The 18,330-nt window shown below is 45.4% G+C and overlaps 1 protein-coding gene across 1 annotated transcript; it reads left to right on the top strand.

Moving 5' to 3' along the window:
* Positions 1-5,904: 5,904 nt before the first annotated feature.
* On the top strand, positions 5,905-17,372 carry LOC120916387 (fish-egg lectin-like). The gene is made up of 4 exons (XM_040327335.1): positions 5,905-6,010; positions 9,902-10,129; positions 13,120-13,453; positions 17,024-17,372. The coding sequence occupies exons 1-4, from the start codon at positions 5,956-5,958 to the stop codon at positions 17,169-17,171; spliced, it is 765 nt and encodes a 254-aa protein (XP_040183269.1). The 5' UTR covers positions 5,905-5,955; the 3' UTR covers positions 17,172-17,372.
* The last annotated feature ends 958 nt before the right edge of the window (positions 17,373-18,330 follow it).

Here is an 18,330-nt window from a genome sequence, read left to right as displayed (position 1 = left end):
CCCCATTTAACAGACGGGGTAAATGTCGGTGAAAAAATTGAAATCATGAGACCATTAGTCTCGAGTCTCGACTAGTTTCGCTTTCGCTTCGTCAGGAGACGGTCTAAAAACACAACATAAAAACAAACATCAGGCATTTAAAAACAACACAATTTGTTATTAATAACGGGGGTCTTTTGTGTAAAAAGACTACCCGGTATATACTATAATACCCAAGGGGATTTTTTGTCCAATCAAGTCTCATACCTAGAGGCACAAAGTCTCTTGTTCCCAGAGAGAGGGTCCCAGTTGAACGATAGGTGCATGTGAACTATGACCAAGTCTAATGAAACAGACCTGGATAATACAACAATATATGATAAGTTGATTGTATATATAAATCTCAGTTGTGAAGGAGCTTCTGCAAAGTGCAGAATGCATGCAGTGATGTGAATAAAAGGAAGATGAAAAGGCAGGGGAAAAAAAGGAAAAAGGAGGGAAAGAAGGGGGAGCACTGGGGGGGAAAAAAGAAAGAAAAGTGACGGGAGATTGTGAACTAAACGTGTATTTAGGACTGTGACCTAAAGAGAAGATTAGGTCCAGATAAGGTCCAGAAAAAATATTACGTATAAAAACAAATAGTGCGTATATGGAATATACTGTGAAGAACATAGTGAAGGCCATCCAAGATATAAATGAGTGGGATGTGAAAGAAGAAAAAAAGGGGGGGGAGATGGGGGGGGGGTTTGGGGGGGGGCCAAGGGAGGGAGAGGAGGGGGAAGGACACATTTAGGTAAGGGGCAAGCAAAGTAGGGGAAGGGGGGAGGGGAGGGAGGGAAGGGGAGAAAAAGGACTCAGTGGGATGACATGGAGGGGAGGAAAGATGCAGGGAAAAAGGGGGGGGGGGAAGGGGAAAAGGGGGGGGGAATGGGGGGGGGGAAAGTGGGGGAAGAGGGGGGGGGGAAGGGGGGGGGGGAAGGGGGAAACGGACGAGGAAAAGAACAATGGGAGAAACAAGGGAAAAGAAGGGGGGGGGGAGGGGGGAAAAACGGGAGGGGAGAGGTGGAAGAGGAAGGAAAGACACCATCAGAATACATATTAAGAGACCTTAGCCGGGAAGTGCAACTAAATAGTTCCCCATATGCGTCTCAATTAGGCACGTCCTGGGCGCCACAACGTGCCGACGTGTGTGGGGGCGGGCTTACAGAGAGATTGACTATCTCTCTGAATTGGGACAGACCTCGACCATGTGATTAAGCCCTCCAATAGCCGCATCACATGGAACTAGGGGAGGAACCGGCCAAAGGATGTCTCCGCCCGCTCCGTGTCTCGCTATGCTAACACAGCGAGCAGGGAGGGAGGGAGGGCGGGGGGGGGAACCGGGCGGGCTCGCAAAAAGGTGACATTGACTCCCTATACGTGGACGGATCTGAACCTGCGAGGCTCAGGCTTCCCATTGTATGCCCGAATCGCATACGGCCAGGGGAGGAGCCAGCCGCAGCAGTCTCCACCTGTTTCACACGTCGCCCTATAGACGCGGCGAGCAGGGGAAGGGAGGGGCAGGCAATGTTGACGCTGCAACCATGGTGACCGCCGGTGGGCGTCACCTGGTGAGGCATGTAAAATAGTGCCTTGAATCGCCAATGAATGTGTACATGATGTCATCACGTGATTATGCAGCTGAGGGCTTACATGAATGCAGTGCGTTGATATCCCTAAGATCCGCATAGATATCCCTAAGATCCGCATAGATATCCCTAAGATCCGACAGGTGTAATAGTTTTACACTGTCGGATCTTAGGATGCAGTACCGCGGCCGCCGCTGGGGGGAGTTCGCGTCGTAAACCAGCGTCGGGTATGCAAATTAGGAGTTACGGCGGATCCCCGACGGATTTTCGCTACGTCGCCGCTAGTCTAGTTTCCCGTCGCAAAGTTAGTCGTTGTTTTAGGTGCCCTAACTTTAGTCAGCAAACGTATTGCTGTCTAAAGTATGGCCGTCGTTCCCGCGTCGAAATTTAAAATTTAACGTCGTTTGCGTAACACGTCCGGGAATACGGAAGTACGCTACGTCGCCGTTCGAAAAAATGACGTCACGGCGCGCAAAGCACGGCGGGAGTTAGGAAACGGAGCATGCGCAGTACGTCCGGCGCGGGAGCGCGCCTAATTTAAATGGCACACGCCCATTTGAATTGGCCCGCCTTGCGCCGGAGGCCGCGGGCGTAGTTTTCATCGCAAGTGCTTTGTGAATCAGGCACTTGCGATGAAAACTTGCGGCTCTACGATACGTTACGCCGCCGCGTTTCTACGTGAATCTGGCCCTATGTGATTAGGGTGTGCCCATGCCCACCTGACACACCCTGTGCGCACACCTATGCATGCCTGCTCATCATTGTTGCCTATCGGTGCTTGCTCATCAGTGCTGCCCATCAATGCCTTGCATCAGTGCCTGCTCATCAGTGCTGCCCATCAATGCCCATCAGTGCCTCTCATCATCCCCACCCATCAGTGCTGTCTATCAGTGCCCACCATTGCCACCTATCAGTGCCCACCATTGCCACCTATCAGTGCCAACTATCAGTGCCAACTATCAGCGCGACATATTAGTGCCTCCTCATCAGTGCCTATAAGTGCAGCCTCCTCAGCGCACATCAATGAAGGAGAAAAATGTATTATTTACAAAATTTACTGACAGAAAATAAGAAAACCTTTTTTCTTTCAAAGTGTTCGGTCTTTCCAGCAGTGATTAAATATCACCAAAAGAAAGCTCTATTTGTGTGACTAAAAAGATAAAAAAAAATACATTTGGGGCCAGTGTTGTGTGTCATTTAACCACTTAAGCCCCGGACCAATATGCTGCCTAAAGACCCAAGGGTTTTTTACAGTTCGGGACTGCGTCGCTTTAACAGACAATTGCGCGGTCGTGCGACGTGGCTCCCAAACAAAATTGGCGTCCTTTTTTCCCCACAAATAGAGCTTTCTTTTGGTGGTATTTGATCACCTGTAATAAATATCCCCCAAAAACATATATAAATTTTTTTTTTCCTCAGTTTAGGCCGATGCGTATTCTTCTACCTATTTTTGGTAAAAAAAAATCGCAATATTCGTTTATCGGTTGGTTTGCGCAACATTTATAGCGTTTACAATATAGGGGATAGGTTTTTTGCATTTTTATTTTTTTTATTTTTTTTACTACTAATGGCGGCGATCAGCGATTTTTTTCGTGACTGCGACATTATGGCGGACACTTCGGACAATTTTGACACATTTTTGGGACAATTGTCATTTTCACAGCAAAAAATGCATTTAAATTGCATTGTTTATTGGTAAAATGACAGTTGCAGTTTGGGAGTTAACCACAGGGGGCGCTGAAGGAGTGAGGGTTCACTTTGTGTGTGTTTACTAGTGTAGAGGGGTGTGGCTGTAGGAATGACGTCATCGATCGTGTCTTCCCTATAAAGGGAATGACGCGATCGATGCGCCGACACAGTGAAGCACGGGGAAGGCGTATTTACATACGGCTCTCCCCGTTCTTCAGCTCCGGGGAGCGATCGCGACGGAGCGGCTATAAACAAATAGCCGCGCCGTGTCCCGGATCGCTCCCCGAGCGGACCCGACCTCCGCATGTACCGTGGGGGGTCCCGATCGGATCCCCCACCCACGTCTAGCAGAGGACGTACAGGTACGTGATTGTGCCTGTCCGTGCCATTCTGCCGACGTAAATGTACATGAGGAGGTCGGGAAGTGGTTAAAGTGCGACAGCCCTGAAAGCTAACTGGGCCTGGGCAGGAAGGGGGTGAAAGTGCTCGGTGGTTAAATATAACTATTTAAAATCGGGTCATTCTTTTTGAAGCACACTGGGCCAGATTCACCTACAATTGCGCCGGGGACACGTAAGCCATTTAAGTTACACCGCCGTAAGTTTTCAGGTTTAGGGCTCGATCCACAAAGCACTTACCTGGAAACTGTGTATCAGTGTATCACAAATGCGTCCGGCGCAAGGCGGGCCAAATAGAATGGGGCGAGTACCATTTAAATTAGGCGCGCTCCCGAGCCGGACGTACTGCGCATGCTCCCGTCGCAAATTTCCTGACGTGCTTTGCGCGAAATTTCGTCGCGCCGACGTTTTGTGAATCGCGACGTCAAAAAAGATTTACGCCGGGAAAAATAAAAGATTTGAAAAAAATTCAAAAGCGACGCGGGAAAGACAGGCATACTTTAACATGGTGGAGTACTTTTACACCATGTTAAAGGTGCACTATCTTTGCGACGGAAAACTAAAACTCGCGACGACGTAACGACGGGAAAAAGCTTTGTGGATCGCCGTAACTCCTAATTTGCATACCCGACGCTGGTTTACGATGCGAACTCCCCCCAGCGGCGGCCGCGGTACTGCATACTAAGATCCGACAGTGTAAAACAATTACACCTGTCGGATCTTATGGATATCTATGCGTAACTGATTCTATGAATCAGGATACGACGGCGTATCAGGAGAAACGCCGTCGTATCCCTTTTGTGAATCTGGCCCACTGTGTATATAAAGTATATATGTATATTTGTGTATATATATATATATATATATATATATATATATATATATATTTAGCTTAACAAAAACATTTACACCATAGAAAAAAAAATCACTATGTTAGTTTTACCAAAAATAGGTAGAAGAATACATATCGGCCTAAACTAAGGAAAAAAAATTTTTGTATATGTTTTTCGGGGGATATTTATTATAGCAAAAAGTAAAAATATATATATATATTTTTTTTTAAATTGTCGCTCTATTTTTGTTTATAGCGCAAAAAATAAAAACCGCAGAGGTGATCAATAGTGTTGAGCGGAATACGCCATATTCGCGAAATATTCGCTAAAATCGAATATTCGTGATATTTAAAAAAAAAAAATTGCGAAATTTCGCTAATGCGAATTTATTGCGAACATTTTGCAAATTGTTTTTTTTTTTTTCTGATTGGCTCTGATGCAAAAGAAGGGCGGAGAAAGTATTCTCGAATATTCGGAAATCGAATATTCGGAATATTTTTTCAAAAAAAAAAATGTTGTGAAATATTTTGACAACTGTGGTAGGAGAACTCTGATTGGCTCTGATGCAAAAGAAGGGTGGAGAAAGTATTTGCGAATATTCGCGAATACTTTCTCCACCCTTTTTTTGCATCAGAGCCAATCAGAGTTGTCAAAATCTCGCAATCAATTTCGCATTCGCATTAGCGAAATTTCGATAAAATATGACCAAAATTCGATTTCCGAATATTCGCGAATACTTTCTCCGCCCTTCTTTTGCATCAGAGCCAATCAGAGTTCTCCTACCACAGTTGTCAAAATATTTCACAACATTTTTTTTTTTTTTTAAATATTCCGAATATTCGATTTCCGAATATTCGAGAATACTTTCTCCGCCCTTCTTTTGCATCAGAGCCAATCAGAAAAAAAAAATAAAAAATTCGCAAAACGTTCGCAATAAATTCGCATTAGCAAAATTTTGCAATATTTTTTTTTATATTCGGAATAGCGAATATTGGCCGCGAAATTCAAGATATTCGCGAATACTCGATTATGCCATATTCGAGCTGAATATTCGCAATACGAATATTCGTGAGCAACACTAGTGATCAAATACCACCAAAAGAAAGCTCTATTTGTGGGGAAAAAAGGACGCCAATATTGTTTGAGAGCCACGTTGCACGACCGCGCAATTGTCAGTTAAAGCGACGCAGTCCCGAATCGCAAAAAGGGCAAGGTCCTTTAGCTGCATTTTGGTCCGGGTCTTAAGTGGTTAATTATATATATGTTTAGTTTAACAAAAACACGTACACCATAAAAACTTGTTTTGTTAAATTCCTTCTGTCAGCCAATGGTAGACCAGCTTCCCATGATGGGTGGAGTCCAGGCCCCATATATATAGAACAGTCTCCCAGATCTCTATACCTTCCGCCTTCATCCTCACCTGCCAAGATGTTGTTTGCTGTGAGCCTCCTCCTGCTGTGTACTGGAATCTCTGCTGCTCCAGGTAGGACCTTTCCCCCTTCCCATCTATTACTACCTTATAGGGAGATTAGACACTATAAGCTGTTTGCATTATCCTTTTATACCCAATCAGAATTCAGTATTAAGCATCTTGGAATGGGCAAACGAATTGAAGTGATTTCTGATTGGTTGCCTTGGATTACTGTACATCGCTGCTCTTTGCACTAATATTACATAAGCCTGCAAATTGAATGGGGCAGACTCTCGTAGATTGCCGCATCTTTGCGGCGGCGTATCTCATTTACGTTACGCCGCTGCAAGTTTTACGGGCAAGTGCTTGACTCACAAAGCACTTGCCTGTAAAGTTGCGGCGGCGTAGCGTAAATCCTCCGGCGCAAGCCCGCCTAATTCAAATGATCCGGGTAGGGGGCGTGGATCATTTAAATTAGGCGCGTTTCCGCGCGGAACGTACTGCGCATGCGCCGTCCCTAAAATTTCCCGACGTGCATTGCGCTAAATGACGTCGCAAGGATGTCATTGGTATCGACGTGAACGTAAATGGCGTCCAGCCCCATTCATGGACGACTTACACAAAAACGTACATTTTTAAATTTCGACGCGGGAACGACGGCCATACTTAACATTGGTTGCCCCTCATATAGCAGGGGCAACTTTACGCGTCGCAAATCTTACGTAAACGTCATATTTTCACTGCGTCGACCGCGCGTACGTTCGGGAATTTGCGTATTTTGCTAATTTGCATACTCGATCGGGAAAACGACGGAGGCGACACCTAGCGGCGAAAAAAAAAATGCATTTAAGATCCGACAGTGTAAGAGCCTTACGCCTGTCGGATCTAATGGTTATCTATGCGTAACTGATTCTAAGAATCAGTCGCATAGATACGACGGCCCAGATTAGGACTTACGACGGCGCACATTGCGTTGCGCCGTCGTAAGCCCTTTGAGAATCTGGGCCAATGTGTCTATTCTAGTTCATGATTCTCTTAAAGTCATTCCAAAAGAGAGGTTTCGGTTTTCCCCAAATGCTGGATACTTAATATCCCCCCCCATGGGCATTTTCGCCTCTTGCACGTTCAGAATGTGAGATCTCTACACTGCGTTTCATAAAGTCGCTGCGCCTGTATTCAGGTCTTGCTATTCTTTGTGTAGCGTCCAAAGTTTTAGCCAGAGATTAAATGTGCCCGTCCCGGTATCTACATGCTTTACACCAGGGGTCTCCAAACTTTCTAAAGGTCCTTCAAACTTTAGGGGGGCCAGACTAGGGACTTTGGTGACAGTGGGAGGACTAAACTGAGGAAAAAAATGTTTTTTTATATATATATTTTTGGGGATATTTATTACAGCAAAAAAGTAAAAAAATATTATTTTTTTTTCAAAATTGTCGCTCTATTTTTGTTTATAGAGCAAAAAATAAAAACCGCAGAGGTGATCAAATACCACCAAAAGAAAGCTCTATTTGTGGGAAAAAAGGACGCCAATTTTGTTTGGGAGCCACGTCGCACGACCGCGCAATTGTCAGTTAAAGCGACGCAGTGCCGAATCGCAAAAAGTGGCCCGGTCATTGACCAGCAATATGGTCCGGGGCTGAAGTGGTTAAAGCGTGACATGTTGGGTATCAATTTACTCGGCGTAACATTAACTTTCACAATATAAAAAAAAAAAATGGGCTAACTTTACCGTTGTCTTATTTTTTTATTAAAAAGGGGAATTTTTTCCCCCAAAAAATTGCACTTGTAAGACCGCTGCGCAAATACAGTGTGAAATAAAGTATTGCAATGACTGACATTTTATTCTCTAGGGTGTTGCAAAAAAAATGATAATGTTTGGGGGTTCTAAGTAATTTTCTAGCAATTTTTTTTTTAACTTGTAAACAACAAATCAAAAAAAGAGGCTTTTTTAAAATGTATGTCCTTTCATCCTGCGTTTTTATAATATAAATCCGGTCACTTACTATTTTACAATCTGCCGCCGCTCCGCATAATTATTCAAAAAAGATATAGGTAGATTCAGGTACGAAGGCTTAAACTTGCGGCGGCGTAGCCTAAACAGGCTAAGCTATGCCGCCGCAAGTTTAAGCCTTCGTACCTGAATCTACCTATATCTTTTTTGAATAATTATGCGGAGAGGCGGCAGATTGTAAAATAGTAAGTGACCGGATTTATATTATAAAAACGCAGGAAAGGAAAGGAAAGTTAGCTAGGCAAGTACATGGGGCCAAATTCACAGCTGAGATACGCCGTCGTATCTCTGTTTCTATCTATGCGGCTGATTCATAGAATCAGTTACGCATAGATATCCCTAAGATCCGACAGGTGTAATTGTTTTACACTGTCGGATCTTAAGGATGCAATACCGCGGCCGCCACTGGGGGGAGTTTGCGTCATAAACCAGCGTCTGGTATGCAAATTAGGAGTTACGGCGATTCCCGACGGATTTTCGCGTTCGCTACGTCGCCGCTAGTCTAGTTTCCCGTCGCAAAGTTAGTCGTCGTTTTTGGTGCCCTAACTTTAGTCAGCAAACGTATTGCTGTCTAAAGTATGGCCGTCGTTCCCGCGTCGAAATTTAAAAATGAACGTTGTTTGCGTAAGCCGCCCGGGAATACGGGATTACGCTACGCGCGTCGCGGTTCGAAAAAATGACGTCACGGCGCGCAAAGCACGACGGGAATTGCGAAACAGAGCATGCGCAGTAGGTCCGGCGCGGGAGCGCGCCTCATTTAAATGGCACACGCCCATTTGAATTGGCCCGCCTTGCGCCGGAGGCTGCCAGCGTAGTTTTCATCGCAAGTGCTTTGTGAATCAGGCACTTGCGATGAAAACTTGCGGCGGTGTAACGTATCTACGATACGTTACGCCGCCGCAGTTCTATGTGAATCTGGCCCATGATTCTCAATGTACTTGCCTGCTAATATATGGCGGCGTAGCCTAAAGCGGGCGGGCGTAAGGGCGCCAAATTCAAATGTGTTGTAGGGGGGCGTGTTTGATGGCAATGAGGCTTGACCTCACGTTTTTTAAGTTTTTTTTTTAATGCGCATGCGTCGGGCGCCTACATTTCCCAGTGTGCATTGCGGCTAAGTACGCCGCACGGGCCTATTGATTTCGACGTGGACGTAAACGACGTAAATCCCGATTCGCGGACGACTTACGCAAACAACGTAAAAAATTCGAATCTCGCGGCGGGAACGGCGGCCACACTTTAACATTGTTATTCCACCTAATAGGTGGAATAACTTTAGGCCTGCCAATGCCTTATGGAAGCGGCGTAAAACTACTGCGGCGGCCGGGCGCACGTTCGTGAATCGGCGTATCAACTAATTTACATATTCTACACCGACCGCAATGGAAGCGCCACCTAGCGGCCATCCGAAAAATTGCAACCTAAGATAGGACGGCGCAAGCCGTCGTATCTTAGATATGTTTAAGCGTATCTCTGTTTGAGCATACACTTAAACATAAGTCGGCGTAGATTCTGAGTTAGGTCGGCTTATCTACTGATAAGTCGGCCCAACTCTACCTGAATCTACCTAACTGTTTGTAAAACTATGTCCACACCGTTGTGATTTTGCTTGTGGGCATTGTGAAGCCCACAAGCACTTACTTCCCGGAAGTCTTGGATGGGGAGTTATAATGGGGAAGCGCTCTGCACAGCATTAGCGTGCTGAGGAGTCGGGGGGGGGGGGGATGTCAGAATCCTAGGTGATTCCGAAGGCAGATTTCGTGGTACCGCATAGCAACAGGCATTTCCAGGTGAGTAAAACATTTTTTTTTAGGTCTAATGAGCACAATAATGAAAAAAAAAATTGGCATGGAAACTCCACTTTAAGTGGTTAAAAGATATATATGTATAAATATTCTATTATGCATGTACATACAGTATAGGAATTATATGATTTTTTTTTTCTTGACTTTTAGGTTTTCAGTGCAAAACAATTCCGGGAAAACTGAAACAGATTGACGCCGGCGCTGGGGCCGTGTTGGGTGTGAACAGTAATGATGACATTTACTATTGGGTAGACAATGACTGGAATTACCTTCCTGGGAAGCTCACCCATGTTACTGTTGGACCTGCTGGAATTTGGGGTGTGAACAAAGACAACGCCGTCTTTAAGATCCAGGACATTGACTGGGTGCCTGTATCAGGTACAAATACAATACTCTTTGATATGTAATACACACCAAATATGAGCATATATATAATACATATTTATATCCTCCACACAATTTTTAGATATTTTGCTTTATTTTAGAAAAAGTTAATTCCCTAAAAAAAGACAACGCGCTATATTTTTGTTTTCTGTTTTTTCGCTCTTGTGCACTCCTGAGTCTGGATGGAATGTGGAATTGTGCATGTAGATTTAACCACTTGCCGCCCGCCAATGACAGGTTGACGTCGGCAAAGTGGTTGTAGAATCCTGACTGGACGTCATATGACGTCCTCAGGATTCTGAGCCGCTGCGCGCCCCCGGCCCCGCTGCGCGCCGTCACGGCGATCGTTGTTGCGGGGTGTCAGTCTGATCTCGGTAAAGAGTCTCTCACGGAGACTCTTTACCACGTGATCAGCTGTGTCCAATCACGGCTGATCACGATGTAAACAGGAAGAGGCGTTGACGGCTCTTCCTCACTCGCGTCTGACAGACGCGAGTAGAGGAGAGCCGAACGGCGGCTCTCCTGACAGGGGGGGTTTGCGCTGATTGTTTATCAGCGCAGCCCCCCCTCGGATCGCCACATGGACCACCAGGGAAGGGCAGATAAAAAAAAAAGGCAAAAAAAAAAAAAAAAAGGCTGTAAAAAAAAAAAGCATAAAAAAAAAAAGATGCCAATCCGTGCCCACAAATGGGCACTGACTGGCAACATAGGTTAATCAGTGCCGCCCCAGTGTCCATCAGTGCCACCCCACATTGTCCATCAGTGCCACCCTACAGTGTCCATCAGTGCCACCCCACAGTGCCCATCCATGCCCAGTGCCCACCTATCAGTGCCCATCTGTGCCACCTATAAGTAGCCATCAGTGCCACCCATAAGTGCCGCCCATGAGTGCCCATCTGTGCCGCCTATGAGTGCCCAGTGCCGCCTATGTGTGCCCATCAGTGCCGCCTATGTGTGCCCATCAGTGCCGCCTATGTGTGCCCATCAGTGCCTCCTATGTTAGCCCATCAGTGCCGCCTATGTGTGCTCATCAGTGCCGCATACAAGCGCCGCCAATCAGTGCCACCTCATCTGTGCCCGTCAGTACTACCTCATCGATGTCCATCAGTGCCATCTCATCGGTGCCCATCAGTGCCGCCATATCAGTGCCCGTAATTGAAAGAGAAAACTTACTTATTTACAAAAAAATTAACAGAAAAAAATAAAAACATATTTTTTTTCAAAATTTTCAGTCTTTTTTTAGTTGTTGCGCAAAAAAAAAAATCGCAGAGGTGATCAAATACCACCAAAAGAAAGCTCTATTTGTGGGGAAAAAAGGACGCCAATTTTGTTTGGGTACAGTGTAGCATGACCGCGCAATTGCCATTCAAAGTGCGACAGTGCTGAAAGCTGAAAATTGGCTTGGGCGGGAAGGTGTATACGTGCCCTGTATGGAAGTGGTTAAACTGGTAATAAAGAGTAAGGGGCAGATTCAGAAAGAAGTTACGCTGGCGTATCTATTGATACGCCGCGTAACTTCTAGGATGCTCCGGCGTATCTTTTTTCTGTATTCAGAAAACAAGATATGCCAGAATTTAGCTAAGATCCAATTGGCGTTTTCTTGTGAAAAAAAAAAAGATCCAATTGGCGTCTCATGGAGGTTTAGGACATACTTCCAGCACCCACGGGTAAGCCTTAAAGGGGTTGTAAAGGTTCATTTTTTCTTTTCTAAATAGGTTCCTTTAAAGCGGGGGTTCACCCAAAAAATAAAAATTTTAACATTACATTCAGCCGAGTTGTCAGAATGACAATCGGCTGTTTTTTTTTTAATAATCCCCGTACATACCGTATTTTCACCGCCGCTTCCGGGTTTGTCTTCTGCGGGACTGGGCGTTCCTAATTGATTGACAGGCTTCTGACCGTCGCATACTGCGCGTCACGAGTTGCCGAAAGAAGCCGGACTGCGAGTCAGCGATTTTTTTCGTGACTGCGACATAATGGCGGACACTTCGGACAATTTTGACACATTTTTGGGACAATTGTCATTTTCACAGCAAAAAATGCATTTAAATTGCATTCTTTATTGTGAAAATGACAGTTGCAGTTTGGGAGTTAACCACAGGTGGTGCTGTAGGATTTGGTGTACACTGTGTGTGTGTTTACAACTGTAGGGGGGTGTGGCTGTAGGAATGATGTCATCGATCGAGTCTCCCTATAAAAGGGATCACTCGATCGATGCACCTGCCATAGTGAAGCACGGGGAAGCTGTGTTTACACACGGCTCTCCCCGTTCTTCAGCTCCGGGGAACGATCGCGACGGAGCGGCTATAAACGAATAGCCGCGCCGTCGTCCCGGATCACTCCCCGAGGGGACCCGACCGCCGCAAGTCGCGGGGGGGGTCCTGATCGGACCCCCGACCCACGTCTAGGCAGGGACGTACAGGTACGCCAATGTGCCTGTACGTGCCATTCTGCTGACGTATATGTACATGCGGCGGTCGGGAAGGGGTTAAAGTAAACTATAGGCAACACTTTTTTTTTTCATTTTGGATAGAGTAGGAGAGGGTCAGTTTATTTTTTTACCATCCCTGTCCCATTGCAGAGATTTCCTTTCACTTCCTGCCCCATAGCCAAACAGGAAGTGAGAAGAAATCTATGCAAATGAAGAGAATCCATTGCCCTCCCCCCCCCAGGCCCTCAGAACTAGTGTCCCTACTCAAAAATTTCAGGGCGGGCCTTAAACAGAAATGGGTGTGGCCTCGGCAGGAAGGGGCGGGTCATATTTAAATTAGGGGGTGCATGTGTTAAGTCAGGCCTAGGACAGCACAAAACCTAAATACCCGTTCTATAAAAAAGACACTGGGCCACCATGTTCTAATTAATAATGAGAACTATTTTACTACATAGGAGAGTTCCAATCCCATTTAACTATTGTTTTAATCTTCTCTCTGGTATTACACTTAAATGAATGGGTCAATGTTGTGTTTTGTGTTTTTTTTCAACAGGGTCTTTGAAGCAGGTGGACGCTGGTGGTTATAGGTTCTTGGTTGGAGTGGATTCACAGGACAACATTTTCTGCTTGGGACAGAGTGACACACTTTCGAAATCTCCTACTGTATCCTGGACCCCATTGGAGGGGTCACTGAAATATTACAGCTGTGGCATATTGGGCTGCTGGGGAGTCAACACCGCCGACGATATTTTCTTCCGCTACAATGTCATCCCAACATCCTGCCAGGGAAACAAATGGCAGCAGATTGAAGGTTCTCTGGCGATGATAGAGGTTGGCACAGATGGTTCCGTGTACGGTGTCAACTCAGCAGGCAACGTGTACAAAAGGTATTTCTTGTTTAACTATGCATGCAGTAGCATTCAGTGTTAATTTTGGCAGCAAATTTCGATTTCGTTTTATGCCGCGTACACACGGTCGTTTTATGTGATGAAAAAAAATGACGTTTTTAAAAACGTCACTTTAATTGACCGTGTGTGGGGGAAAACGTTGTTTTATGTCTTCTAAAAAACGACCAAAAAAAATTGAAGCATGCTTCAATTTTATGTGTCGTTTTTCAAAACGTCGTTTTTTACTTCACAGAAATTGACCGTGTGTAGCAAAAACGTCGTTTAAAACGACGTTTTTTCACCCGCGCATGCCCAGAAGCTACTTATGAAGCGAGCTTCAATGGAAAAACGTGGTGGAACGTAACTTCGCTTTGCTAGAGCATTGTGAGAAAAACGATGGTGTGTAGGCAACTTCGTCTTCGAAAATTGAAGTTTCAAAAACGTCGTTTTTTACTTCACAGAAAATGTCGGTTTTTTTTATCACATAAAGTGATGGTGTGTACGCGGCATTAGGACCAAAATGGCATTTTGATTTCAGTCCCATTTTAGTCTTCTGCAATTGTTTTTAGCCACTTGAGATCCGCGCTATGGTCGAAAGACGTCCACAGCGCGGCTCTCAAGTGCCGGGTGGACGTCCATGGACGTCCTGCTGTTGTTGTTCCCTGGGGGCGCGCAGCGGGAAACAACGTGCCCGGCGCATCGCTCGGGAGCCGATGCGGGTGCCTGGCGGCCGCGATGTCCGCCAGACACTCGCGATCGTCGGTAACACAGCAGGACGTGCTGTGAGGGAGAGAGGAGACCGATCTGTGTCCCTTGTACATAGGGACACAGCATCGGTCACCTCCCCCAGTCACCCCCCTCCCCCCACACAGTAAGAACACAATGAGGGAATACATTTAACCCCTTCCTCGCCCCCTAGTGTTAACCCCTCCACTGCCAGTCACATTTATACAGTAATTAGTGCATTTTTATAGCACTGATCGCTGTATAAATGTGAATGGTCCCAAAATTGTGTCAAAAGTGTCCGATACGTCCGCCGCAATATCGCAGTCCTGACAAAAAAATTGCAGATCGCCGCCATTACAAGTAAAAAAAATAAAAAAATCATAAATCTGTCCCCCATTTTGTAGGCGCTATAACTTTTACGCAAACCAGTCGCTTATTGCGATTTTTTTTTTTACAAAAATACGTTGAAAAATACGTATCGGCCTTAACTGAGAAAAAAAATAGTTAAAAAAAAAAATGGGATATTTATTATAGCAACAAGTAAAAAATATATATATATTTTTTTAAATTGTCGCTCTTTTTTTGTTTATAGCGCAAAAAATAAAAACCGCAGAGGTGATCAAATACCACCAAAAGAAAGCTCTATTTGTGGGGAAAAAATGACGTCAATTTTGTTTGGGAGCCACGTCGCACGACCGCGCAATTGTCAGTTAAAGCGACGCAGTGCCGGAAGCTGAAATTTCGCCTGGGCACGAAGGGGGTTTATGTGCCCAGCAAGCAAGTGGTTAGTTTAAGGCCAGGAAAATCGGGAATCCGGTCAGAGGAAAAAAACCTTGGTTTTCCTGATGGGATTCCTGGCAAGCTTTTCTTGCCAAGCCGTGCATACAGACGGCCATTCAAAAGAACCGCCGTTCTTTTGAATGGCAAGAACGTGATGACGTCATCGACTACGACGAGCCAGCGCCATCTTGCTACACCCTACACTATGCCTTGTATGCTACCGCGCATGCAACGAAGGCTTATCGAGCATGCACGGGTTTACCTTCGGACAGGTTAGCATACAGACGACTGTTTTTCTCGGCAAGAAACACTTTGCCGGGAATCCCGACGAGAAAATAGAGGGCCAGGTTCTCTATTTTCCCATCAGGATTCCTGGCTGTTTTCCTGATGGGAAAACTGCTGGGAGCATACACACGGCCGGGATTCCCAGCCAAATGCTCTCCTGGCAGTTTTCCCGCCGAGAAAAACGGTTGTGTATACGAGGCTTTAGTCATATTTATGCCGCGTACACACGATCGGTTAAACCGATGAGAATGGTCTGATGGACTGTTTTCATCGGTCAAAACCGATCGTGTGTGGGCGCCATCAGGCAAACTTTTTTGCTTTTTCATCGAAAAATATTTGCTGTGAGAACAGACAAACTTCCCGGCAACAAATGTCCTACGTCGGCTAATCCGATCATGTGTACACAAGTCCATCGGACTAAAGTCCAAAGTACAAACCCGCATGCTCAGAACCGATGCTAAAGACCAGACAACAATAGCAGACGTTGTCCAAAGGGTGGCGGTAAAGAAAAAAAAAATGACAATTTGGTAAAGAACTATTAATTGTGAATGATGAGCCAGTTAGACAAATATAATTCAGCAACTGCTGTGAACAGACGTCACAGGAGAAGGACCATATATGGATGAACCAATCATATACACACATATGTGATGACGTTTGCTTATGGCACTTTGATTATATAAGGGTCAGAAATTAAGGGCCAGATTCACGTAGAAGTGCGGCGGCGTAACGTATCGTAGATATGTTACACCGCCGCAAGTTTTTATCACAAGTGCCTGATTCACAAAGCACTTGCGATGAAAACTACGCCGGCGGTCTCCGGCGCAAGGCGGGCCAATTCAAATGGGCGTGTGCCATTTAAATTAGGCGCGCTCCCGCGCCGGACCTACTGCGCATGCTCAGTTGCGCAATTCCCGTTGTGCTTTGCGCGCCGTGACGTCATTTTTTTGAACGGCGACGTGCGTAGCGTACTTTCGTATTCCCAGACGTGTTACGCAAACGACGTTAAATTTAAAATTTCGACGCGGGAACGACGGCCATACTTTAGACAGCAATACGATTGCTGACTAAAGTTAGGGCACCAAAAAAAACTGCTAACTTTGCGACGGGAAACTAGACTAGCGGCGACGTAGCGAACGCGAAAATCCGTCGGGAATCGCCGTAACTCCTAATTTGCATACCCGACGCTGGTTTAGGACGCAAACTCCCCCCAGCGGCGGCCGCGGTATTGCATCCTAAGATCCGACAGTGTAAAACAATTACACCTGTCGGATCTTATGGATATCTATGCGTAACTGATTCTATGAATCAGTCGCATAGATAGAAACAGAGATACAACGGAGTATCAGAAGAAACGCCGTTGTATCCCTTTTGTGAATCTGGCCCTAAAAGCCTATTGATGAGAAAGAGCTCGCACTGAACCAGTGTGTCCCAGTGTAATTCTTTTGCATGCATGCATTCACATCATCATAGAGTTGGATCAGAGGCAGAATAGGAACGTATCTTGGAATTGGACCAGGGAAATAATTATGTTCACCATAATGTTAGCAACTTTTTGCTCCCTTTTCAACTGAGATGGTGCTTTTTGAACCCTCAGCATAGCCATTAAATGATACATCCAGTGACCATGTTTTTTTTTATATATCCTTCATTTGTCAGTCTGGAGAGCTTATCCCAGTGATGCCAATAGCAGCCAGGATTCCTTTAAAATTTCCTTAGAGGAAACACTATTTTTAATATTACTTTTTATGTCGTATAACTGAGAGATTTTTGTTTTAGGGATGGAATCAGTCCCAGAATCCCAACCGGAACATCCTGGACCCAGTTGGACCTCCACGCCACATTCAAACACGTCACTTACGACAAAGGCTATCTGTGGCTTATCACCCCAACTGATGACATCATGCAATGTTCATTCAAAATGTGATCTGAGCCTAGGGGATTACATGGACTGCTCTCTCCGTCTACTCATCTCTGTCAATTGGTATTTGGGTATTCTTGTATTTCTGCAATGTTTTGCATCACCAATAAAATAATCTAATGCTAGCTAGGGTTTACAGTCCATCACACATTTTGTATCTCGTTTCAAAAATATTTCAAAGCAAATAAAGTTTTTTTTTCTCTAAAATTGTGTCCTTTGTGATTGTCAGGGAAATATTGCTAAACAAATTATCTTATTTTATCTCTGTCAACGATGTTGAATTATCTAGTCTGGGAGGAATCCAAAGAATGGTTGATCAGGTCCTCCACACAGCCACAGACCATGAGGCTATTTTACTATAGGAGTTGAGAGTCTTCACTCAATACATTTTACCTTGATTTGCTTCGAATATCCAGTCATGTGTAGATGAAAATAAATACAATGGGCCAGATTCACAAAAAGATACAACGGTGTATCTACAGATACACCATCGTATCTCTGACTTACACTGGTCCTATCTATGCGCCTGATTCATAGATAGGGCTAGATCCGACAGTGTTACACTGTGTTACACTGTCAGGTCTATTTTTAAATTTAAAAATGGCGCCGGGGGCGTTCCTGCTGATTTACGATAAATAATATGTAAATCAGCGAGATACGCAAATTCACGAACGTACGCGGACCCGTCGCAGTGTTCTTACGTCGTTTCCGTAGCGGTTTTCCCGTCGTATACTTACCCCTTCTTTTATCAGGCGCAGCCAATGTTAAGTATAGCCGGCGTTCCCGAGTCGAATTTGAATTTTCCTACGTCGTTTGCGTACGCCGATTCACGAACACGCGCGTCGCAAGTCCCGTTCACGTCGCAACCACTGACGTCCTAGTGACGTCAGTGGGAGCAATGCACGCCGGGAAATTCCCCGGACGGCGCCTGCGCATTTAAATCGGCGCGGGAACGCGCCTGATTTAAATAGTACACTCCCCTAGCCGCGGAATTTGAATTCCGCCGGGGGAGTTAGGATCCGCCGTCGCAAGTTTGGAGGTAAGTGTGTTGTGAATTTGACACTTTCCTCACAAACTTGCGAGGGCGGATCTTAAAACACATAGGTTACACGGATCTAAAGATCCGCTAACCTTTGTGAATCTGGCCCTATGTGTTTTAAGATCC

This window comes from Rana temporaria, chromosome 10, assembly GCF_905171775.1.
Source record: "Rana temporaria chromosome 10, aRanTem1.1, whole genome shotgun sequence".
In the NCBI taxonomy this organism is placed as follows: Eukaryota; Metazoa; Chordata; class Amphibia; order Anura; family Ranidae; genus Rana; species Rana temporaria.
The sequence above is the reverse complement of the archived record's forward strand: the minus strand, read 5'-3'. Positions and strand labels throughout refer to the sequence as shown.